The sequence below is a fragment of the Canis lupus genome, chromosome 10 (genome assembly GCF_011100685.1).
Source record: "Canis lupus familiaris isolate Mischka breed German Shepherd chromosome 10, alternate assembly UU_Cfam_GSD_1.0, whole genome shotgun sequence".
Lineage (NCBI taxonomy): Eukaryota > Metazoa > Chordata > Mammalia > Carnivora > Canidae > Canis > Canis lupus.
In genome coordinates this window covers 2,041,448-2,057,729 of record NC_049231.1, presented here as the reverse complement: position 1 = coordinate 2,057,729, position 16,282 = coordinate 2,041,448, and the positions used below count along the sequence as shown (strand labels likewise).

The 16,282-nt window shown below is 61.3% G+C and overlaps 2 protein-coding genes and 1 long non-coding RNA gene across 7 annotated transcripts; 1 reads left to right on the top strand and 2 right to left on the bottom strand.

The window, feature by feature from the left end:
• Window positions 1-28: 28 nt before the first annotated feature.
• SLC26A10 (solute carrier family 26 member 10) lies at window positions 29-6,893 on the bottom strand. Of its 3 annotated transcripts, none has more exons than XM_038549802.1 (18): window positions 6,505-6,893; window positions 5,939-6,049; window positions 5,324-5,481; window positions 5,016-5,180; window positions 4,642-4,794; window positions 3,904-3,986; window positions 3,611-3,758; window positions 3,385-3,498; window positions 2,232-2,309; window positions 2,049-2,144; window positions 1,550-1,656; window positions 1,369-1,438; window positions 1,180-1,296; window positions 1,011-1,044; window positions 849-931; window positions 703-757; window positions 465-571; window positions 29-164 (listed from the first exon to the last, which is right to left on the bottom strand). In XM_038549802.1, exons 1-18 carry the CDS (start codon window positions 6,863-6,865, stop codon window positions 57-59), a joined length of 2,148 nt encoding a protein of 715 aa, XP_038405730.1. In that variant the 5' UTR covers window positions 6,866-6,893; the 3' UTR covers window positions 29-56. The 3 variants fall into 3 exon arrangements, with proteins under 3 accessions (XP_038405730.1, XP_038405732.1, XP_038405731.1); XM_038549804.1 differs by lacking the exon at window positions 6,505-6,893 and adding an exon at window positions 6,386-6,504; XM_038549803.1 differs by having other exon boundaries at window positions 36-164; window positions 409-571.
• Window positions 6,894-8,321: 1,428 nt separating this feature from the next.
• LOC102152030 lies at window positions 8,322-14,095 on the top strand. Of its 3 annotated transcripts, none has more exons than XR_005365297.1 (4): window positions 8,322-8,657; window positions 8,745-8,833; window positions 9,193-13,023; window positions 13,926-14,095. It is a non-coding gene; the product is annotated as an uncharacterized LOC102152030 (long non-coding RNA). The 3 variants fall into 3 exon arrangements; XR_005365298.1 differs by having other exon boundaries at window positions 8,323-8,657; window positions 9,193-11,203; XR_005365296.1 differs by lacking the exon at window positions 13,926-14,095 and having other exon boundaries at window positions 8,329-8,657; window positions 9,193-13,804.
• Window positions 9,093-16,094, bottom strand: ARHGEF25 (Rho guanine nucleotide exchange factor 25). The gene is made up of 16 exons (XM_038549793.1): window positions 15,882-16,094; window positions 15,523-15,637; window positions 13,070-13,284; window positions 12,838-12,933; window positions 12,678-12,754; window positions 12,422-12,488; window positions 12,121-12,224; window positions 11,869-11,938; window positions 11,666-11,755; window positions 11,491-11,583; window positions 11,243-11,293; window positions 10,973-11,050; window positions 10,540-10,740; window positions 10,215-10,395; window positions 9,861-9,976; window positions 9,093-9,451 (listed from the first exon to the last, which is right to left on the bottom strand). The coding sequence occupies exons 1-16, from the start codon at window positions 15,978-15,980 to the stop codon at window positions 9,341-9,343; spliced, it is 1,764 nt and encodes a 587-aa protein (XP_038405721.1). The 5' UTR covers window positions 15,981-16,094; the 3' UTR covers window positions 9,093-9,340.
• Between the last annotated feature and the right edge of the window lie 188 nt (window positions 16,095-16,282).

Below are 16,282 nucleotides of genomic sequence, written 5' to 3'. Positions count from 1 at the left end.
GCGTGCGGACACCCACACTCACATCATGGACCCCAGAGGCTCTCAGCTTTGTTTTATTAGTTATATGAAGTAAGGCCACTCCCCACACACATACTGCTGGGGCCCTCCGCACTCCAGATGACAGGGTCAGACCCACACTGTGCAAGTCTTTGGACCAGTAGCTCCTGGAAAAGAGAGGGGGCATGACAGGAATAGCTCAGGTGCTCTCCTCCCTCACTCAGCCTCTGGCAGTCCTCTGAGGGGCACACCACCCAACTGAAACCTTAGCTCCTCACTTCATGCAGAGCAGGGCCCAGGCCCCCTGGCTTAGCCTGAGATGGATGAATCATTTCCTCCCCGCCCCCCTCCAGCTCCCTTCTCAGTCCCCTTCCCCAAGCCCTCTGCCTAGATCTTCAGCCACTGACTCACATGTGACCTGCCATAGCCCAGCGCCTCCTGGATTTCACTTGCTACTGCGTCCTCACCAGTCTCTCCAGGGCATGAGCAGCTGCATCCTGGACACTGACAAACAGCTGTTCTGGGGTCACTCTGTCTAGGAGTCCTGCCTGGGTCAGTGTCCCCAGCACTGAGGCTGTGAAGAAAGGCGGGTCAGGTTCTTAGGCCCCAAAACGACACTGTGTCCTTCTCCCCCACCCCCCACACCACCAAGTGTCCAGTCACTCCCCAGTCTCCAGGGCCCTCCGCCCTCCACACCTCCCTCACCATGACACTGAGCCAGGAGAAGGTGGATCCCGGCATCTCGGCATCGGCTGGCCAGCTGCGGAGATGGGGCAGGGGGTTAAATCCTACCACAGAGGATATGCATGGGACCATATGGGACCTTGTCCTCAACCTACCCTGTCCCTCACCTGTACCACTTCTCTGGCTCCAGCAGCATCCGCAAAGGTGATACCACTGCAGTCTAGGACCACCACTCTGACGGGCTCAGCAGCTAGGATGGGAGAAGGCAGGAGTAGCCAGCCGCCTCCAGGGCTCATACCCAAGTCTCCCTCCTTGTCCTCCCATCTCACCTGCATCAGGGGGGCCATCTGCCTTCGGAGCCTCCTGTGAGCAGAGAAGGGCAGTTACCTCCTCCAAGACGCAAGCGTGAACGAGCACCCCTCACAATGACCCCCTTCAGAAGACCCACGTGCCCCCCACCGCCAGGGAAGCCACACTCTCTTTGACCAGGTCTCTCACCTTGCCTGCTTCTCCAAGTCCCAGCTGCCACTCCAGGCTGCGGCGAAACTGCCCACGGGTCCCAAAGTAGAGTGGCGCTGGATAGCTCAGGACGCAGAGCCCCCGGGCCTTGCGGAGCTAAGATGTCAGAGGGTCAGAAAAACATGTGGGTCTAATCTTGCCCTCCCTCTCTGTCTGGAGCCCACCCACCTTGTGGCTCTCCCTGAGTGGCCTGTAGAGTTCCGTCCCCTCGGCAAGTCCAAGTGCCAGGCACTGCACCCTGGGCAGGAAGCTGGGGTCAGATTCCCAGCCTGGCCTGGCTGGAGAGTCACCCCAAGCACCTGTTCTCTCCCCCAGCCCTCTCCCCGACTCCTCTCATCTGTCCTCCCACCTCTGGGTGCGGCAGACCACGGTCATCATGGAGAAGACCACACCTACGGCCAGGCCCAGGTCCACGCTCAGGATCACTACGGCCACCCATGTGACCATCCACACGGCCTGCAGGACATGGATGGGAGTGAACGCCAGGCCATCGCGTCTAGGGCAGGAGGTCCCGGGGCAGGGACTGCCAAGGCCAGTGATAGGGGTGGCCCAGGAGAAGGTAGGAAGAATAGGAAGGAATAGGATCAACCCAATGGGGATATAGGTCAAATATAATGACCCCACCCGTGCAGCCGCTGGGGAGTCGCAGATATTCAGGCCTGAAGGGTTCAAATCCCATCCTCCACCTTGTGTCTGAGTCTTGGGATTAGGAAATATGCGTGTTGGGGGTGGGGAGGGCACCAGAATTTAGGAGTGGGACAGCTAGCTCCAACCTGGGGGGTAGAGGCTGGGGATGCTGGGGAATGGGAGGGGGCAGTCCAGGGTTACGTGACGCTGCCACTTCTCACAAAGTCCATGCGGCTGATGCGCCACAGTTGTGGAAGTTCCTGCATCTGGAAAAACATCTGGCGCATGCTGGAGATGTTGATGCAGGCCAGGACAGCCTTGGGGCAGAGGAGGCAAGCTGAGGCCCGACGCCCCAGAATGTAACCACTCCTCCTGGTCCCCCCCATCCCTCCTGTGCTCCTTACCTTGGGCAGATAATAGAAGAAGGGCCCCAGCCACAGCAGCACTGACAGGACAACTATGCAGGAGAAGAGACCTGCCAGCTAGAAGGAGGGAGGGATGGAAGCAGAGAAGGAAGGGGACCTCATCCACCCCCCTGGGAAAGCTGGTCCCCCTGCCCCTCTGCCTCATCTTCCCTGGAAGTCTCGCTCCTCCCAAAGCCCCTTCCATGAAGATACTCCTCAGTCTGCAGCTCCCTTCTTGGTATACCGCCTCTCACACCCACCTCCCCTCTCCCAGTCAAACGCCTCTCTTCACCAGTCTCTACCTGGATAGAGTTCAACTTCCCTATTTTGTAACCCGTGTCCATCCTAAAAGCCACTGTTGGATTACTCTAAAAGTAGGCTAACCACATTTTTTAGGGAACTGGCAAAGTAGGAAACCAGAAATTAAGGGGTAGATTTTCATATGTTCTTTTTTTTTTTTTAAGATTTATTTGAGAGAGCAGAGCATGCGAGAGAGGACAGTGGGGGTGAGAGGGAGAGGGACAAGCAGACTCCCCGCTGAGCAGGGTGTGGGTGTGGGGCTCGAGCTCAGGACCCTGAGATCATGACCTGAGCCCAAGGCAGACGCTTAACCGACTGAGCCACACATACCCTCTGTGATTTTTTTCTCTGTGATTTTTTTTAAGATTATTTGTTTATTTATTCATAGAGACACACACACAGTGAGAGAGAGGCAGAGACACAGGCAGAGGGAGAAGCAGGCTCCATGCAGAGAGCCTGATGTGGGACTTGATCCAGGGTCTCCAGGATCATGCCCTAGGCTGCAGGCAGTGCTAAACCGCTGTGCCACCAGGGCTGCCCTGTGATTTTTTTTTAAAAGAAAATGTCCTCATGGGGGAGGGAAATCTCTCAACTTTACAGTTTAGTTTTGTTTTTATTTTGAACTACATACGGGGCGCTGTAAATTTTTTCGGTGCTTATAGTCTACAGAGGTCTTAATGGAGCTTTATCATCTTCTATCCTACCTAGAAAATCCCACCCCTTCACTCACTTTCAGATTCCTATCCTCCTCTATACGGCTGCCCTGTGGGTATCTCCCAACCCTCCACCTGTTGCGCCACCACCCCAACCTGGATACGCACCGCTTTCTTCTCACCCAAGGACGTGCTCTCACCTGTGTATTCCCACCAGCATCCACTAGGAGGCTGGTGGTGGCCAATGTGGCAGAGTTGGGAAAGCAGGAGAAGAGGGAGGAGATGAGGTTGGAGACACCATGGGCCAAGAGCTCCTGGAGGGAAGTGGTGAGATGAACAGGAGAGAGACAAAGGCATTTGGGGGGGGGGGGGGCATCAGATGAGGGAGTTGTCTCCTGAATGAAATGGGGGTCCTCAGGGTCCCACCTGGTTGGAGTCAATAGTATAGCTATACTTGTCTGCATAGATGGAGGCCAGGGAGGCAGACACAGCAAAAGCAACCAGTGCGATGGGCAGCGAGTCAGCCAGAATCCTGGGCAGCTCAGCCAGGTTAGGGAGGTGGGGTTGGGGAAATCTGGAGAGAGAGGGATGTGGGGTGAGGATGGGTTGGGTCTCAGGAGGATATGGGGGAGACAGAGAAAATGGGGTGGGGCAGGTCAAGAGGACACATTGGGTGTGAGCAGTGTGAGCAGAGCAGGCTGGCGTCTTGATTCTCTTACCCCCCAGGCAGCAGCCCCACTATCTGGACGTTGTATCTTGTGTCCAGGGAAGAGGTGAAGCAGAGCACAGAGGCCAGAAGCACCTGGGAAAGAGAACAAATTAGAGCAAGGCCGAGATGGGCTTCCCTGCAGAGGCTAGAAAGAGCTTCACCTGAGAGAGGATCCCGAGGCAGTTAGTGTTTGCAGAGGCCCAGCACCTGGGGCCACTGGGAGGTGCCGGGAGGTGCCTGATGCCGACTTAGAGTGGAGGACGGTGGGGATGGGAGAGAGGAGCGAGGTGCACCCGAGGTTATGGAAAGAGATGGGCGGGAGGAAGGAGAGGGCCTCCCACCAGGCACTGGAGGCCGCGAGGAGGCCGAGACTTTCTCGGCAGGAGAGCCGGGCTATATCCAGGCACATACGACGTAGGGTGGGGCCGCAGGATGCGTATTCAGTTGGAGAGAGAGAGAAAAGCGGGGGGGAGGGGCGTGGGAGGGAGGGGAACGTGACCCGAAGGCCCGATGGGTGCGGGGAGGGCGCGCAGTGGCGGTGCTGTGGCTGGGGGCGCCGCGAGCAGGACGAGCCCTAGGGAGAGGGCGAGGTGGGACCGCGCGGCGGGGTTCCGAGGCTCCCGGCGTCCGGGGAAAGGCCCGGGAAAGGCCGCGGGAGCGCAGGACCCTCCACGAGGGGGCGGCAGCGGCCAGCGCCCACCTGCGGGCGAGGTCTGCGCGGGGCGGGGCGGCGCGGGGCCATCCTCACCATGACGATCTCCCCCGGGATCGGGGTGGGCAGCCTGTCTCGGAATCTCACGTTCAGTTCTTTGACGGGCACGAGCAGCGCCAGGCTGAGCGCCGAGATGGTCAGCTCGGCCGGACTGCTCCGGGGCAGCGCGGTCAGCACGGCGGCCAGCGTCTGCGGGCGGGCGGTGCGCGGGCCGTGAGCGGGCGGTGCGCGGGGCCGGGCCGCCTGCAGCCAGCGCGCACCCCCGGCCCGGGCTAGGCGCCCCGGCTCCCAGCAGGCCCCCGCCTCCGCGACCCCCCGCCCCCGCATCCCTCCACTCGCCGGCCTCCCTTCCCCTCCCGGTCCCCCTCCCGCACCGCTGGAAACCGCTCCTCGCTGCTCTCCGCCCCCACCTTGAAGAGCGCGAAGCAGCCGATCTGGCGCGGGAGGGGCAGCCCCAAAAGGCTGGGCAGCTGGGACACGAGCACGTGCAGCGCGGCCCCGCTGGTCAGCGCCTTGACCACGGGCTCGGACAGAAAGGTGGACAGGACGCCGAGCTGCAGCGCGAACATGCCCAGCTGCGGGGGGAGGGGCGCGTCAGCGCTGCCGAGGAGCGGGCCCTCCCCGCACCCCCCCCGCCCGCCGCCCCCGCGCGGCGCTGGGCCCTCGCTCCCTCCCTGCCCAGCTCCCCGGCCGAGCTCCCCCCCAGGACCCCCCTCACCATCAGAGCCCCGCTCGCGAAGGCCAAGGCCGCGGCCGCGCCAACCCGCTGCGCGTCCAGCTCTTCTCTCCCGATTGCGCTCAGGTTGCCCCCGAGGGGTTCGGGCACCAGCCGCTCCACGGCCGAGCCCGTCATCAGGCTGAGAACCGCGAAAGTCCCTAGGGCCGGGGACAGAGATCAACGGCGCCGCCGCCTGGGGCCGCGCCTTCCTAGACGGGGCTGCTCTGCGGAGGAGCGGGGTCGCTGCTGCCGCAGTCGGGACCTGCCGCGAGGTCGGAGGCGGGGGGCACAGCCGCATCCTGCCCCTCCTGCCGAGCCCGGCTGTGCGCCCCGTTGGGTGACCGCGCGTCTCTTTCCCCCTCTCCCAAGTCCCAGAGACGTTCACTGCAGCTAATTGCACGGGGGAAGTAAAGTCCAAGAACACCGCTTCTGTTTGCACCCACTCAGCCCCCAGCAAGGGGTTCCCCAGGTTCCTTTCCTGACAGGGTGGCGGCAGGCGGAGGGGGGGGAAGGGAGGGGAAGGACGGGATCGCGCTAAGGAGCTCACAGGAACCGCAGCCTCAGCCCGCTGTCCACTGTCACCCCGCAGAGGAGAGGAGTCACCGGGTCACTCACCGGTGGACAGGTGTCTCCCGGTCCCCAACAAGGTGTAAATGAGGACGGGGAAGAAAGAAGTGTAGAGTCCGAACACTGGAGGCACCGAGGTCAGGAGGGCAAAAGCCATGCCTGGGGGAGAAGGAGGAGGAAAGATCTTGGGGTGTGTGCCGGGCGGGCCGGGGGAGGTGAGCAGCCTCCGGGAGACAGCCCTCGGCGCACACTCTTAGGGGCTGGCAGGGAGGTGCTAAATCATCCCGCAGGAGGGAACCGACGGGTTAACAGGCTCGGTGGGAGGTCGTGGGGCGGCCAAGGTCACAGATCCTTGTCGGCCGCTGGGGGGTCGGGGTGCGGGTGTTGTGCCTCTCTCCAGGTCCCTGACCCGAGACGTGTCCAAGACTTCTGGGAGGATTGCGCAAACGAGGGGAGCTTGGGGGTGGGGACCTGCCGCAGCCCCGTAGTCCTTACCCAGAACTTGGTCTCACATCCGGTCTCCGCACCCTCGGCCCCGCGGGTCCCCAGCCCCTGCGCCTCCCCGACGCCCTCCGGGGCCGGACCCCTGGCCGGCGAGCGTTGCGGCCGCTCACCCTGCGGCACGTGCACGATGCCCACGGTCACTCCGGCCACTGCATCCCCGAGCAGCCAGGCCCGCCAGCGGTAGCGGGGCAGCCAGCGCAGCGGGGGCAGCCGGGCCCGCAGCAGGCGCCCCGCCCCCGGCCCCGAGCGCGCGCCGGCCCGCCGCGCCCACCGCGCCCACCGCGCCCACCGCCCGCACGGCCGCGACCCGCGGGGCTCGGCGGGCAGCTCGGGCTCCGGCTCGGCGTCCCCGAAGAGCTGCTGGAACCGAGCCTCCGTGAGAGGCTCCCTGAACTTGGCGCCCAGAGGGGACTTGAGGTCCGAGGTCTCTCCCAGGCCCGGGCAGGTCCCCGCGCCCGGGAGCCCACTCATTGTGCCCTCGGCTGCCTCCACCGCCGCCGGGTCTTAAATAGCCCTCCGCCCGCTGCCCCGAGGCCCGCCTCCGAGAGGCAGGGTCCAATCCCGCCCCGAGGGCGCCCTCTCTTGGGGACCTTCTAGGGCCCGGAGAGAGCAGAGGCTTGGGGAGAGGGCATCCCTGTTAGGCGTGTCCTGAGACATCCTTGGCAGGGTCGCTGGCTCTGGAGCTTGCTGGGGTGGGGCGACGGCGGGGGTGTGGAAAGGTGTAGGGACAAGACACGAAGGCCCGAAGACCAGCGCATTCTCAACACCCAACACCCCCTTTTTACCATTCCTAAGCCTTTTGAGACTCTGGCCACCTTGTTCTGGGCTCCTCTCTGCATTGGCCCTTTGGGAGGAGGCAGCTGCCTCTTTGAGTGTCACCCCTCATTCCCAGGGCCTCTACATTCTCCCCAAGAAAGTTCAGTGTGTCCCCCCAACACACACATGCCTCTCCCCCCAGACCCAATGCTCATGGGATATACAGCTTTCCTCAAGAAAGTGTCCCCCCAGACCCAATGCTCATGGGGGTATACAGCTTTCCTCAAGAAAGTGTCCCCCCAGATGCAATGCTCATGGGGGTATACAGCTTTCCCCAAGAAAGTGTCCCCCCAGACCCAATGCTCATGGGAGTATACAGCTTTCCCCCAGACCCAATGCTCATGGGGGTGTACAGCTTTCCCCAAGAAAGTGTCCCCCCAGACCCAATGCTCATGGGGGCGTACAGCTTTCCCCAAGAAAGTGTCCCCCCAGACCCAATGCTCATGGGGTATACAGCTTTCCCCAAGAAAGTGTAAGGGGGCTCTGTTGGCAGAGCAGTTTCACAGACTGCTAAGATCGGAGGCAGCTACCTTTTCGGATTGGGATGACAAAGAAGCACCACCCACACCTCTACTGGGAGCTGGGCCTAAATTCCCAGTTCAGGACCTCAGGGGAGATACTGAACAGATAGGAAATTTGGATTTTACTTCTTAGGAGCCAAAAAAACATGAAGTGCCATGTATTACAGTCCAGTGCTAATTACAAAGTTGGCACTCAAAACCACATTGTGGTTAAATTAAGTTCAAAAGGGTCATGCACCCACCTCATGTACCTCTGTGGTCCCTCAAAAGAGACAAAGGTTCTGAGCTCCAGAATCCTATTTTCCCCATCCCCTCCTCCATTTACAAGAATACTTGGCACCCCTCCCCATCACCCTCTGGTCCCCAGTCCCTGACCCCAAAGCCCTGGGGGTGGGGTACAGTGAGGGTGGGTCTCCCTTCTTCAATTCCTCCTATTGTTCCCCAGAAGTCTTATCTGGGCTGGACGTCCTGTCCCCCCCCTTAGCAGTCCCTCCCCCCATTGTCGGCCAGAGGGACCTCAGGCCCACAGGGAGGCTCCAGCTCCTCCTCACCCTCCCACCCCAGCAGCCTATTGTCTGCTGAGGAAGCCCAAGTACACGTGACCAAGCCCAGGGGACAAATGGACACAGTGGACACAGCGATGCCCCAGGACCCAGGACAGGGCATCTGGATATGGATCTCCGCATGTTTGGCTTTCTCTGTCCCAGGGGCTATCCCAGAAGTTGGAAGGGGTGAAGACTCCTTTGGGCTGTCCACTCTTGGGTCTGTGCCTCGAAGAAGAACCTCTTCCTGCTCACTATGGATATGCCTTATGACCTCGCAGACCGCAAAAAGGAGACCCAGGGGCCACAAAGGTCCACAGCCCCCAGCATCCTCTCTGCCTTCCCATTCTCCCTCAGCTGAACATGGAGGCCTCAGAAGGAAAGGTACTTGGGCATCTAGTGCTTTAGAATCTGGGTGTTGGGGGGAACGGTGGGAAGTCACACTACATTGGGCTTTTCGGTGGGCTCTAGAACGGAGGCCAGATGGGAGAGAAAGCAAGCAGGGAAAGGGGAGGATCTATCAAGTTCCAGGTCTGGACCATGAGATGCTGCAACTGCAGGTGAGAGGCAAAGAGTGACATCTTTTGTCTTCCCGCTGTGTCCTCCTCTCACCAGACCACCTTCCACCAGACCACCTTCGGGCCAGCTGATTTCTCCCCATTGCTTCACCGCCCCTCCCCTGCCCCTCCCTTGGCAGAGACAACAGCCTTAGAGATATCACAAAACCTTTAATCTCAGAAAACTGAAAAAAAAAAATCAAAATCAAACCAAATAATTTTTATCTGGCCCCTGCCCCAGCCCTCCCACCCACCCACCCACCCACATATCCTCCTTTGGGGGGGACCTGTGATGCATGCATAGGGGTGGGAGCTGAAGGGACCTGTGTTCCTTAAGCAGAAAGAAATCTTTTTGAGTCTAGGTATCCTCCTCCACGTCAACATCACTCCCAGCCTTGCCCCCCATCCAGACACATCAAGAAGGAATCTTGAGGTGGTGTCAGAAGGATTGCCCTGAAGTTCCTTGGGAAATGGGGTGGCCCCGTCCGCACCACCCCAGGCCTGCGCCACTTATAGCTCATCTTCATCCAGCTTGGCAAGTCTGGCTTGGCAGGGAGGGGTGTTTGGAACTGGCGGAGCTGGAGAAGGGTCGGGAGCAGCTTGGGGGGTGTCACTGGGTGCCTGAAGAAAGACTCAAGTCAGAGGATTAAAAAGAATTCCAGGAATCCACCCTCACTCCTTTCTTTTGGGTGTATGTCCCTAACCAAGCCACCTCCTCTTGATAGATGCCTTAGATTATCTAAGACAGTCAGCTTCTCCAGGGGTTAAACTGGAGAAGGGAGGGTCCAAGCAGGGAAGTGGGAAGGGACAGACAAAAGGCAGGTGGTGGAAGAGAGAAATGATGTGGATGTGGTGGAGGGGGATCTAGGGACCCCATAATAAGAGAGGCCCTCCCCATCCTGCCCCTATAACAAGGGAACTCCACTCCTCATACCTGTGTGTCCAGGGGCAGAGGGGCTCTGGCCACCTCCCCTTTGGGTAGCAGCAGCAGGGAAGGGAGAGAGCCATTGATGGGTGCATGTGTGCTGACCTGGGCCCGGTCTCCAGGGCGCATTCTCCCAGGACTCCCCACCCCAAGCCCTCCTGGCCGCCCCAGGCTGTTGGTCTGGCTCTCTCGTCTCTGATACTCAATGGGTGACTGCAACGCTGGGCAAAGAGAACAGAAGGAAGGGTTACAACACAGACATGTCCTTTCCCCCAAGTGCTCCGCCCACACCATCCTCCCACTTGGCCCCCCTCCCATGAACTGTCAGCCAAAGTAAATTGCCAGGGAGATGGGGAGAAGCTGGGGCCAGAGGGCAAGGATAGGAGATTGGGCAGTGAGGGATTCGGGAGGTCAAAGGGCCAAAGGAGCCCCATGAGGGAGGGAGGGTGAGAGCTTCACCATTGAGAAAGTCCCGCTGACTTTCCAGGATCTGAGCCACTTGCTTGATCCAGGCCTGACTCACTGCAGGGTCTGCGGTCTGCAGGACATAGCGCTGGATCCCGCCCTCTGGCCCTCTGGAGGTCAGTGCAAAGCGGCAGGGGTCACCCTGGAGGTTCCCCTCCAGTCCCAGACAGCTCACCTGGGTTGGCAAATAGGAGATGGCGCCCAAATTGTTTAGGCCCTCTGTGGTTCCTGCCCCCTCCAACAAGTCCAAGAGCCAGACATTCCCTCAGAGGCCTCACCCCATCCCAGTCAGGCCCCTCCCTAGTGGCCTCCTCCCCACCTTGATGCTGTTCTTGTACACATATCCGGCCTGTGTTCCACCCCGTACTCCTCCTCCCAGGGCCTCACTGAAGATGACAATTTGCTCGAAGAGGAAGACACGTCTCTCTCGACCTCGGGAGGACAGCAGCCCCCCCGCCTCGGGCTCGGTGACCCAGAATGTGTCCTGGCCCAAGAGCTTCCCCTGAGCAGTCAGTTTGCCCTAGAACCAAAGGGCAGCGATTTTGAGAAAAGAGCAAGAAGAGAAAAGCGCCACACTCTGCTCCTCCCCCCTTCCCCCCGAGGCTCCCAACCAACCATGGGGTCAGGTCCAGGGGAGGACAGTTCCCCATGAGGACTTCTCCTCGAGGGCTCAGACTGGGACAAAAGAGCCTCAGGCCTCCCATTTCCTGTTCTATCCCCTGTACCTCCCATTTCCTGTTCTATCCCCATACCTCAAACCCCCGAAGTCTCCCCAGGGTCATCATGTCATTGCAGCGCTTGGGTACAAAGCACATGACCTCCACAGCTTGCTGGGTCACAGGTGAAGAAACGAGCATTGTCATTGTGGAGAAAAAGGCCTCTTCAGACCATGTTTCAACTCTCGACCAGCCTCCCCCTAAAAACCAGGCGGTGCATCCGCACCCGAGGAGCTGTGGGAACCCAGGAGACTGGAAAACTAAGAGGTACGTGGTGTGTGTCCTGGCAGATATGGGGGTCCTCACCTTCAGCTCTTCCGTGTCCATGCCAGCTCGACTATAATATTTGAGAAAATCCTAAGATGTAGAAAAGAAATGCTCAGGGAGGTGTTGAGGACACCCTCAGAGACTCTGACATCCTCCCCTGAGGACACAGGTGAGGATGCCCAGGAAGTCTGGGGGGGGGGGGGGAGGAGTCTTAGGAACCCTGGGGCGATGAATGAGGAAAGGGGTGTGCCAGCCAGCAGAACCCCCAGGGAACAGGTGGCTCCGACCTTGAGCAACAGCTGGTACTTCATGATCCTCTGCACTGGTTTGATGAGGAGGTCGTTGAGCTGCAGGCGGTGCCCGAGCTGCTGCCGGAGCTCCTGGGGACAGGGACCAATGGTTATGCAGCCAGAAGAGCCCGAGGATTCCAGCCTGGTCCCCCCAGGTACCTCGGCCACTGACCTCAAAGTAGCTATCCCCAAATTCTGAGACCACGTGCTCTGACTTGGGCTTATTCTGACAGTACACCACGTACATGTGCAGCCGGCGCTCCTAACGGGTCAAGTTGAAGGGGAGCAGGATGGGTGAGGAACCAGAGCTCCTCTCCAGGGCCCTGACCCACTCCCAAGCCCCGCCCCCCGCGGCCCCACCCCCTTAGGCCTCACGTGTTTGATGAACAGCTGAGCCAGCCAATCAGGATCCTCCAGGCAGCGCTGTAGCTCCTGCAGGAAATAGCTGGAGGGGTTGGCAAGAAAAGGCTGGTCAAATACCCCCACCCCACTCAACTAAGCTGTCTACCTTAGTTGTGCCATTAAGCCACTCCAAATGTTCCTCAGGCGACAACAGGCCCATGGGTAGGTCACAGAGACAACCAGCCACATGCCCTTCCCCCTCACTCTCGGGGATCCACCACTCACTCTCGATGCCACTCATAGATCTGCTGGATGTTCCCAAACACAATCCTGTCACGGCCTCGAAGACACTCCGGGACCCCCTGAGCAGCCATGGTGGCCATGTAACCCTGCAGGAAGGTTGGGAGGCGGGGGGAGGGCAAGAGTGTGGGAGGCCAGCCTTGGTGGGAAAACCGCCTCCCTCCAGAAGTCCAGGAGGCCGGGGTGCGGGGAGGGTGGCACAGAGGAGCACTAGGGCAGATCCTACAGTTAGCCTTGAGCAGAGAGAAAGGGCTGGGCTAGGGCTGGGAAGAGAACGGGGAGCTACCTCCACAATCTGCCCCAAGTCGTCCACATACATTTTCTCTGTCTCTACCAGTTCACTCAAGACATACCTGGGAAGAGAGCAGGAGTGCACATCCTTGGTTTAGCCACTTCCTCCCTCCTGGACTAGAAGCCCCTTCATTACCACAGCCAACCTCAGAGGAAATTCCAAGTATCAAATCTAAAATGCGAGGGATAGTTCTCTGGAAGTTGCACAATGGGTGGGGGGCAGAGGAGAGGGAGTGTGTGGGGACACTTACATACTCCTTTCCATAGCCTTCTTCTTCTGTTCTTCTTCACTCTCAGGGGCTTGGGACAGAGTTCCCTCCTCAGGTGGCTGGAAGGAAAGAACATCCTAGAGTAAAAAAAAAAAAAAAAAGGATGCTTTTTGGGGAGCCATGCAGACCCACTTCTTCATACCTGCGTCTTATCTCCAGGGCCCTCCAACAAAGTGGTCAGCAGGGTCAATTCGGGCAGCTCCTCTCCTGTGGCTAGAGCTGGTTCCAGCACCCAGTTCTGGGAGCCAGAAGTCAAGTGTCAGAAGTCACGGACAGTAGCTACACCTCCCCAGTGACCAGTGGCCCCCAGCCTGCCCTCTCTCCCAAGGTCCTTCATGGATGTCCTTCATGCTTCTGTGGTACTCTCTGCTCACCTCATATGGTCCAGCCTGGCCACCGTCTGCCTCAGTTTCCACACTGAGACAATGTTTGGAATGATCCAACCATCTTCTCAGGCCACTGACTGGCCCTGGGGGGCCCGGGGAACAGGGGCCAGAGCTGAGGCCAGAGCTGGGGCCAGAGGGGGCAGCCAGACCCGAAGTAGCTGAAGCTGAGATACTCCCCTCACTGCCAGCAATGGAATAGGATTCTAATGGGGAGTGAGGGTGGGGGGAGGGGAGAAAAGGGGCCATAGATATTACTCCAGCTCGAGATTCAGGGTCCCCAGGGAGCTCCCAGAGACTCCTCTTCATGATGCTGAGCCCTCTCTCCCAGGGCCCACTCTCTTGTCATTCTCATTTGAGTTCGCCAGGATAGAAAATTTCACCCGGGCACCCTTGGGAGGAAGGACAGTAAACACCTGGGCTCTCAAGGCCCGGAACCTCCAGTTATATGTGGAGGCTCCCCCATATCCTGAGCATGCCATAGATATGGAGGGGCAGCCATCTGGGCAGCCACTGGAAGCTGGGGGTAGCCATCTGCTCTCCTACCAGCCGCCCCCTTCCAATGGGCACAGACCATTCCCTGAGAAGGTGGGGGGGGTAGAGCTAAAAGCCCATCTGCCACCCCCAGACCCCTCCTGCACCAATTGCAGTAGTCACTATAAAAAGACTTCTGCAGCCCATCTCCCCAACACATGCACAAACCCAATGGGGTGGGGGGCGGGGGGGGGGGGGAAGTGAGGAGAGCTCATCAGGGTTATCTTTGCCCTGGGCTCAGGAACAGAGGATCTGAGATTTGTCATAAAGCCCCTGGGAGACCCTCATCCTCCATCCCTCTGTCTGTCTTCAGATCTGAAGTAGATTCTCAGCAAAAGGATTTAAGGAAGATCCGGTCCTAGGCCCAGGGGATTGTGGATGGATTGTTCTCATACCCTGTTGACTACAAGACAGAGAGAAGAGTTTCCTGCCCCTTCCCCAAATTTTTTAACTTGAACAGATAAAAAATTTGCAGGCAGAAGGGATCTTGGAGGTCTACTAAGTCACTTTCCTGGAAAACGCAGGTACAAGTCTCCAGCCTCTCAATCCCTGGCGCCAGGTCGACCTGCGGCCCTGAACCCTCGGCCCGCCCCCGCTCAACGCTGGGCCCTCCGACCTCTCACTCACCACGACCCCCCCGGGCGAAGCAGCAGCCGCATTTTGCCAGCACTTTTCGGATCACGTGGGGACAGGCACAGCGACCCCCCTTGTGCCCCCCCCGCATGGCGCCCGGGCCCCCCCGCACCCCCCGCCCGGGCCGGCCATGCAGGGGGAATCACGGGGGGCGGGGGGACGGCGCAGGGCGCACACCCCCCTCCCTCCTAGCCCGCTCCAGGCTGGGGGAGGGGGCAGGGAGGGAACCGGGAGGGGGTGTCCAGGGGTAGGCGGAAGCCGGGGCTGGGGGGCGCCGGGGCCCCGGGGAGCGGGCGGCGCGGGGCCGGGCGGCGAGCGCGGCGGGGAGGGTTTCCGGAACCCAGGCGGTGCGGGGCCCGGGGTCCAGCGGTCCGGCGGGGCGGGGCGGGGCGGGGCGGGGCCGGGCTGCGGCGGCCGCTCCAGCCCCGGCTCCGGCCCCTCGGGCTTGGCGGGGCTCTAGGCCCGGGCTGGGAGGGGCGGGGGCCGGCTCCCCGGGTCCCGGGCGCTGCGCGGGTCCCGGCCGAGCGGCGAGCCGAATAACAGGCCGGGCCGCGGTGCCGCCGCGGGGAGGGGCCTCTGCGGCCCGGCTCCGCCCTCTGCCTCCGGTTCCCCCTCCAGCCTGCGCCGGGCTCCGGCCCCAATCCCCCTCCCGCAGGCACCGCCGCGTTCCCACTCCACGTCCCCACCGCCTCCGCCTCCCCTCTCCAGCCTCGGCTCCCCGCCCCGTCCCCCTCCCTCCCCTCTCGGGCTCCCGACTGCGGAGAGCCGGGTGGGGGCGAGCCGGGCGGCGGGGTCTGCCCAGGTCGCCCCTCCGCCTCGGCGGTGGAGAGGGCTGCGGATGGATGGGCCCGGGCCCGCGGGGAGACGTGCTGGGGGCTGGGACTGTCCCCAGCCCGGCAGGGGTGGACAAGCCCCCCCCCCCCCGCCATTCGGGGAGCGGGAATGGGGAGCTCTGCGGGGAACACGGCCCAGGTGCCGCCCTCCCGCCAGACCCTGCTCCCCTCCAGGCCCCGGGACTCTGGCTGAGGCTAATCACCAATTAAGGCGAAGTCCCGGCGGCCGGGCTGGCGGGGGGCCAGGGGTGGGGCGCGGGGACACAGCCGCGGGATCGGGTGATGTGGGGGCCACACAGGACTAGGGGGCGAGAAGCGTGGAGCGCTCGGCACTTAGATGGGTCCCGCGCAGTTTGGATGCAAACCTTCACGCGAGCAAGGGCGGCATTACTTGAATTGGGCGCAGGGCGGTAGCTGGGCCCCACCCCGCCCCCAGCTTCTTACCGGGCAGCGGCGCCCAGGCGGGGACCCCACGCTGGCGCTCCCCCTTCTGATCACCCTCGGGACAGTCCGACTCTGTCTCGGTCCCTCCCGGCCCTAGGGGGCCTCTGCTCGGGGGCTGTGGGCAAGACTGGTGGTAGGGAACCTCCCTCCGCACCCGGCCTCGACCTCCCGCGTCGCCCTCCTCCTGTCAAATCCACATTGTTGTAAAAGGGTCGCCTAGGCCGGGCTGCAGGGAGCCGTTCGCCCAGACCCAGGCCCCGAACTCCCGGGGTGCGGCGACCGGGTAAACTGAGCTGTGGGGTGCAGACCTCCTGAGGCCCCCTAAAGGTTCCCGACTCCACCGTGGTCCCCTTTCTTACCCCCTCCGGCCCTGGGAGGGCGCATGCGCGCAGCATGCCCCCCATGACCCCCAGGATCCGGTCCGTGCGGCCAGGGGCGGGGCGGTCCGGGGGCTTCATGCTGGACCCCTACCCTGCTCCAAGTTTCAGGGCCGAGGGGGCACGGAAGCTGGGGGGCTCTCGGCCTGCGTGCGTCCGGGGAGTTGCAGCTGTGGAATCCGCCCCCTGCCCGGCTCCGCCCCCACTCCCACCCCAGCCAAACTTCTCAAAGGGGTAGGGTTGTTCCTTTCTCTACCACAACCCAAGTTCCACGACGAGCCAACCCCCCCGTAGTCCCGATTCCGACGTGGATGCGTCGGGAGCCCACTGAGCACTTGCCGTGTCCCAGGCTCTCTGGAGGCCGGGACTGGGGAGACGCGCGG

Coding starts and splice junctions, on each gene's coding strand:
- SLC26A10 (XM_038549802.1), bottom strand. CDS start 6,865: ATGAGTGGGCTCCCGGGCGCGGGGACCTGCCCGGGCCTGGGAGAGACC. Junction 4,795..5,015: donor GCTGCTTCGCGCTCTTCAAG/GTGGGGGCGGAG, acceptor GCCCGCCCGCAG/ACGCTGGCCGCCGTGCTGAC. Junction 932..1,010: donor AGATGGCCCCCCTGATGCAG/GTGAGATGGGAG, acceptor CTCCCATCCTAG/CTGCTGAGCCCGTCAGAGTG.
- ARHGEF25 (XM_038549793.1), bottom strand. CDS start 15,980: ATGAAGCCCCCGGACCGCCCCGCCCCTGGCCGCACGGACCGGATCCTG. Junction 11,939..12,120: donor ATCTATGAGTGGCATCGAGA/GTGAGTGGTGGA, acceptor CAACCCCTCCAG/CTATTTCCTGCAGGAGCTAC. Junction 11,756..11,868: donor CTCAGCTGTTCATCAAACAC/GTGAGGCCTAAG, acceptor TTGACCCGTTAG/GAGCGCCGGCTGCACATGTA.